We start from the raw sequence: 6,202 nt of genomic DNA, 5'->3' as shown, positions 1-6,202 counted from the left end.
GCTAATCATTGGGGAAGGTCCATTAGCGACCGCCGACCGGTCCACATCGACAGCAACCGTTCGCACCGCACTTTGATTGCACCGACTATTGAGACATTGAAGGTCAGTCAAATTGACGTGTCGAGATTTCTGCTGGGTTGCGAGCGCTTCTGTTCTGTTGATAAATCTTGACACTTGAAAATGTATCCGGATATTTGTAAGGCTATCGTTCCGGCTGAAATAAAATGCAGCTCCCTTTTTTGCCGACAATTCAACTGTAGTAAGCTAGCTAACAATATCAGTGGCAAATAGAGAGACCATCGCAATCCGCCAATGGGTAGCAAGCACGGAACGATGAGCACGCGCTCACCATTGGTTTCCAGCTTGCTGTGGGCGGAGCTTACGGGGTGTTTTCACGCGCAACTGTTATACTGGGCGACCGACGATGATTGTTGTGTGCGGTGATGATGGGAATGATGATTCTATGCTCTTATGCTGCTGCTACCGGGGGCAAGAGAGCGAGAGTTCTGGTCCTGCCGTTTCGGAGAGGATGTTGAAAGTGGCTTTCGTTTTCATGTTTAGTTTTCGCTGCGCAGCTCGCTAGGTTGGACGTGTTTTTCTGAGCGTGATCCCGTTAAATAGCGACCAAACAGACAGTGTAAAGTTTTAGTGTCGGATATTGCGGTCTTGAGAAATGATTGCATTGTGAAGAATGAATTTGCGACAGACTCTAATGTATGCGCGGGAATAACTAGTGATGGTGTGATGATACGAAGGCCAAGAGGATCAATTAAAATATAAAAAACACCATTTGAAAAGTGAAACCATCAGCGAAGTAACCGAAATGGAATCAATTTGTGTTGTGCTCTGAGTAAACATTCAATCGAATAAAACGGAGTAGCGAAAAAACAATACGTTTGATGGTGAAATTGAATTAAACATTGAAATTAAATTAAGCTGTGCTGAACTTTGCTGGGTACGAGTGCTACGTGCTAAAAGGAAAATATATCAATTAGAATTGTGACTGGAAAACATGGTGATTGTGTAAGTAGTTTAAATGAATATCATGATAGCAGTAACAGGTTTTCTTTGACTAAGACCAACAGTTTAAGACCGTTTTTCCTAACGGTACTATGGATCGATTTAAAATTTCAAAACCTTATAATTTCAAGTTTTTCAAAAATAACTTGCTCCAGCGATGATGTTTTGAATGTATAAGTTAATTTGTATCACAAAATTTCAGTTTCCACTCGTATAAAATTACAGACCAAATTGCTTGGTCTTGCGGTACTGTGCTGGCCAGTTGTCGTATTTACGAAACTCAGCTGGGAAGAACTGTTAGGGTCAACAGCATCGTAATACTGGTCCACGCAATTATCCAGCATCTTGATACTTGATGGGAGTTAACAAGGCTTTATTTAACTTTTTAGAGGACGTACTACTGTTATAATAAATGACAGAATAAATCGAATTACATCGGTGTAATAGTTCAAGAATTTTGAGATCGGGTATAAATTGCTATATGGTGTGAGTAGTAATAACTGACAGAAAAGTAAATGGTCACAAAAATAAGCCGCTTGCATAAATTTTAATTTAGAGTGTATTTTGTGTAAAGTATATCCATAACGTTTGTTTTAAATTAGTTCAATTCAAATCCTTCTGCCTTTGCTTTAATTACCAATCGCAATCGTTGTTGAAAAGCGTTACAGCTGGTATGCACGATATCCTAAGGCATTTCATCTCAAATCTTCTCCTAGCGTTGCTTGAGAGTATCCGGAGTCAATCTTTTAGTGCTCCCTAGTTTACCTAGCATGTAACCCCGTGCACAGAAGTCGAGAGGATTTAAAATCAGGTGAAAAGGCGGGCCACTGTTTCGAAGAAATAAAATCCGGAAAATTGTTCTCACACCAAACGTGTGTAATTTTCGCCTGGTGAGACGCTGTAGAATCTTGTTGGAAGCAGTATTATGCACTCTTGTAGTGTTTTTTGATGATGTGAAGCAAATTGTTCTTCAAAACATTATCGATTTAATATTTAGTGTTCATTTTCAGGTTCAATAAACAGCTAATGGGTCATAAGTTTTATTCATATTTTAGGAGAAACATCCTCATGCCATTCATTCTGAAACCTTTCAACAGCCAGTTTGTCCTGAGGAATATCAGAAAGATATGCTGCATCCGATCAGTGAGTTGGTTATAGTGATCCGGTAGCAGGGACCTTTTTTCGTCCGCAAACAGAATTTCACAATCACCATGCCGCTTGAGCAGCTGCCGACATCTTTCGACTTTTGCAATTTCCTGCTTTTCAATCAAATTGTGCACCCGTTGTTTTTTGTTTGTACGGAATCAAACGAAGATCATCTTTCAAAATATTCTTCAAGTTCCCTTTTTGCGTCCAAGAATGAAAATTCAAGACAAGCTAGCAAACTGTTTTGATACTTGAATACACTTTAAACGTCAATATTCACAGGCACATCTGTGATAAACTCATTTTTGATTAAACACGTTCAAAAACACTAACAGTTATTACTATTCACTCTGTACTTAGCTGCAAGAAATATAATTACATTTGCTGGATGTTGTGGGACAAAATAACTATCCACATTAATTTATTGACATCTAAAAACCATGAACATTATACTTTCAAAGCAACGATAAGCAATTCTGTAATAGCTTTGATAACCAAAAACTAATAATATGCATTACCAGTCGAATAATAGTGTTTTGACATGTCGAAAATGTTTGTTTTGCACAGTTCAAATCCTAGAAGCAGCAAGTAGTTTAGTGTAAATGATTACTGCGAGCCTAGCACTACGATTCCATTGACTCTAACAGTTATTCATAGTAGAGATTCAGACATACTTAGAGGTTTTTTAGACAAGTATTATATTTCGAAACCGACTAGGACTTTCTAATCGTTTACTTAATTTTGTTTATACCTAAGGTTTATTTCGAGTAGACTAATAACTGAGTAAGTTTTGACAACAAAAATATGTTAAAATTTTGCCTATTTTGACGTTGAAATCATTTAGAAATCATGTTTTATTACCGAGTTTAAATGGCACTTATAATGTTTCATAATTCACTTTACTTTCATTGTTATTAAAGAGAATGTGTTCACATGTTTCACTTATGATATAAATGAAATCCATTTATGATATAAATGATAATTATTTAGCAAAATGAAAACTAATTCAGCTTTCCCGTTAATTTTGTGTAACAGCAAGATAAGTATTCCGTGTGGTATTTTAGAAAGCAAAAGTAGTATTCAACTTGATTTTACGACGCAGAATCTTAACAATCAATTTTGATATTTTAACCACTAAGTTAACCAAAATGAAATCATACCGAGTAATCAAAATCCGTGACATCAAGATGTCAAATTTGGTTTACAATTTGCTCTAAAACCTTGCTAGAGGCTTTCCTCTCAGAAACACACATGACAATCTTACTCATTACTTTTGTTGTCTAATACGTTGCTATTCAACGTAAAAAGTAATAAATTGTCATTCAAAAGATGTTATGCTCCAGTTTTGGGGGTACAAGCGTTCCGCAGCTCAAAGTGATAATTATCTGAATATCTTGAATGTGTATTTGTCGACTTGATACGTTATTTTTATGGGTGGGGTTTCGGCTTGCAGTCTGTAGTTAGCCAAGACGATGTTTAGCTTATTGTTTAAATTTTCGTTTTAGCTGCTAACTACAGACTGCAAGCCGAAAAACCATCCGTAAAAATATCTGAAAATCCATGGGTCTTGTTGCCATATTCTTCTTCATTTCAAGCTAGAAGTAGCGTTTTTTTCATCTCTAATAATTATTGATTCAATAAGTTAAGTCTGGTTAATCAATCTTCTAAATGCATCTTATCTTGCTATTCAGGCAATCGAACGTTATCACCTCGAACAGTCGAGTTGGACTCGAGTGGGACATCAACGATCCCAACGTGCCGCCCGTCTGTGAAGCGGATCTGGATGATTTCAACGAGTGGAGCGATGGACACTGTCGCTACATATATCGCGCCATGGATGAACAAGCCAAACGGCACTCGTCCGGTTGGGCCATGAGGAATACAAATAACCACAACGTTAGCATCTTGAAGAAAAGCTGCCTGGGTGTGTTGGTTTGCTCGGCAAGGTGTGTCCTCCCGAATGGGGACAAAATAACTCTCCGGCCGGCAATTTGCGATAAGGCCCGTCGGAAGCAACAGGGAAAGACATGCCCGAATCGCTTGTGCGTTGGAGGAATTTTGGAGATATTGCCTTGCCGTGGACATTGTGGTTATCCTGTAACGCACTTTTGGCGTCACACCACCAACGCTATTTTCTTCCAAGCCAAAGGAGTACACGATCATCCTCGGCCAGAGTCCAAATCGTCCGGAGAGACACGTAAAATTCTGGGAATCGGCCGACGGGAGCGTGTGCTCAAAGCAATACAATCAAAAGTTACAAAGGTAAATAGAAATAAAAATCCTAGAAAACACACGTTTCTAACAAACCATTTTTTTCTGCTTCAACTAGATTACAGGTGTCAAACAAACCAAAAAAGCCACAAGGCAGCTGCTGGAGTCAAGCAAATCTCTATCTGCTAGTCAATCCGGTGTCAACCAGCTGAGTCGCCTAGGTGTGGAGAACAGTTATAATTTGACATTCCAAAGCAACTATAAATCAAACAACCAGTGCAGCTACGGAGTTGGACTTGCACCCACCAGCCATTCAAGCAACGTTCATTCGTCAAATCAAGACTACAACTACTCATATTACTACGACAGTTCCAGCTTCATTCATCCGGAGGAAATATTCCAGCTGGATCAACCCATTCGACCAATCAACAAACAGCCAAGCTGCTCCAGCACTAGCCTACATTCGCTGGGAGTATCGCCGCCCACGGTTCTAGACATGGAAAGTGGCAACATCTATAAGAACAACAATTTAACCAGTCCTAACGACTACGGCAGCCGATATCTTGATTGTATCAAGTACGAAACTAACAGCACCGACACGGATACCGCAAGTCTAACTAGCGGTTCTAGCATGTTTGACGACTTCTCCTATTACTCGAGCCCGCAAGTCGATTATCATGGCGCACACACTAATAACAACAACGCCACTTTGCCCGATATGAACAAGATGAACCTGCGTTTGAGCGATGACATCAATTCGTTTTTTACTGGCCAAACGAGTTGCGTGTCGCAAAGCAAGCTTTCCGCTGATACCGTTCAGAATGGTACAGCCAATCAACTGCTGGAAAGCTTTTGCTACGAAAATTATAGTAATTCTGCATCGCCAAATGCGGCGGCTGCAACAACGTCGATGATTCAGCCATTCGGTGCAGGATACCACAGTGAAGGATCTAATGGAGACGCCCTCGTACCAAATGGTGCCGTGGAGCATTCGGCACTTCATGCTGCTGATAACTGGTGGGTTGGCGGTGGTGGAAGTGCTGGAAGTGGAACCGGCACCAATTACTGGCATCAAACCGATACCGTCATTGCTGGCGGCAGTCAGCAGCAGCATTACTATCTGCTGGAACAGTCGGAATATTTGAGTTAAATGTGTAAGGTGGTAGTAATGGAGGGTAATAAGGATTGACAAATTATTGCTGAAATGCGACGAGGAAAAAAAGATCTCTGATCAGTGAGGAACCGCTTTAAGAAATAAAGAAATTTGGCTTCCTGCAAAGTTAGCATATAAAAAACATGATAAAAAAAACTTGTTGAAAAATTGAATTTGTTGCTATGAGTTAACTCATAGGTAAATGAACTAATTCAACTCGATTAAGTTTCAACGTGAATTATCCAACAGCACCAGTGTAGAAGTCTTAAGTTTAATTTCACATTGCATAGATATTATTTCTCTGCCTCAGTACTGATTACAAATATATTATAGAAAAAATGAAGTGTTTCCAAATGTAATTAGCGGTTATACAAATGATGTTTTTGTTAAAACAACTCTAGTCATATGTATTTTAATAGTGAATAAAGATGTCAATAACATTAGTCTGAGTGTTAAATTCGATGTTTAAAAATCCGAAACTATAGAAAGTGAATCAGTGCTTACGTTTTAATGGATGACAATTCAGTGCGACGATCTTTTCAGACCAGATTAATACTTATAGTTCAGTCAAATAAATATAAGTCCATAGAAAAATTTTCACATTCAAAAGTTATCACTATAAAATGTGAAAATTTTTGCTAATACAACATATTCACTACACAAAACCCCAAG

The 6,202-nt window shown here is 38.8% G+C and overlaps 1 protein-coding gene across 1 annotated transcript; it reads left to right on the top strand.

Moving 5' to 3' along the window:
* Positions 1-1,012: 1,012 nt before the first annotated feature.
* On the top strand, positions 1,013-5,527 carry LOC128740294 (transcription factor glial cells missing-like). The gene is made up of 3 exons (XM_053835832.1): positions 1,013-1,023; positions 3,858-4,428; positions 4,496-5,527. The coding sequence occupies exons 1-3, from the start codon at positions 1,013-1,015 to the stop codon at positions 5,525-5,527; spliced, it is 1,614 nt and encodes a 537-aa protein (XP_053691807.1).
* The last annotated feature ends 675 nt before the right edge of the window (positions 5,528-6,202 follow it).

This window comes from Sabethes cyaneus, chromosome 3 (assembly GCF_943734655.1).
Source record: "Sabethes cyaneus chromosome 3, idSabCyanKW18_F2, whole genome shotgun sequence".
Lineage (NCBI taxonomy): Eukaryota > Metazoa > Arthropoda > Insecta > Diptera > Culicidae > Sabethes > Sabethes cyaneus.
This window is presented reverse-complemented; position numbering and strand designations above follow the sequence as displayed.

Coding starts and splice junctions, on each gene's coding strand:
- LOC128740294 (XM_053835832.1), top strand. Junction 4,429..4,495: donor TACAATCAAAAGTTACAAAG/GTAAATAGAAAT, acceptor TGCTTCAACTAG/ATTACAGGTGTCAAACAAAC.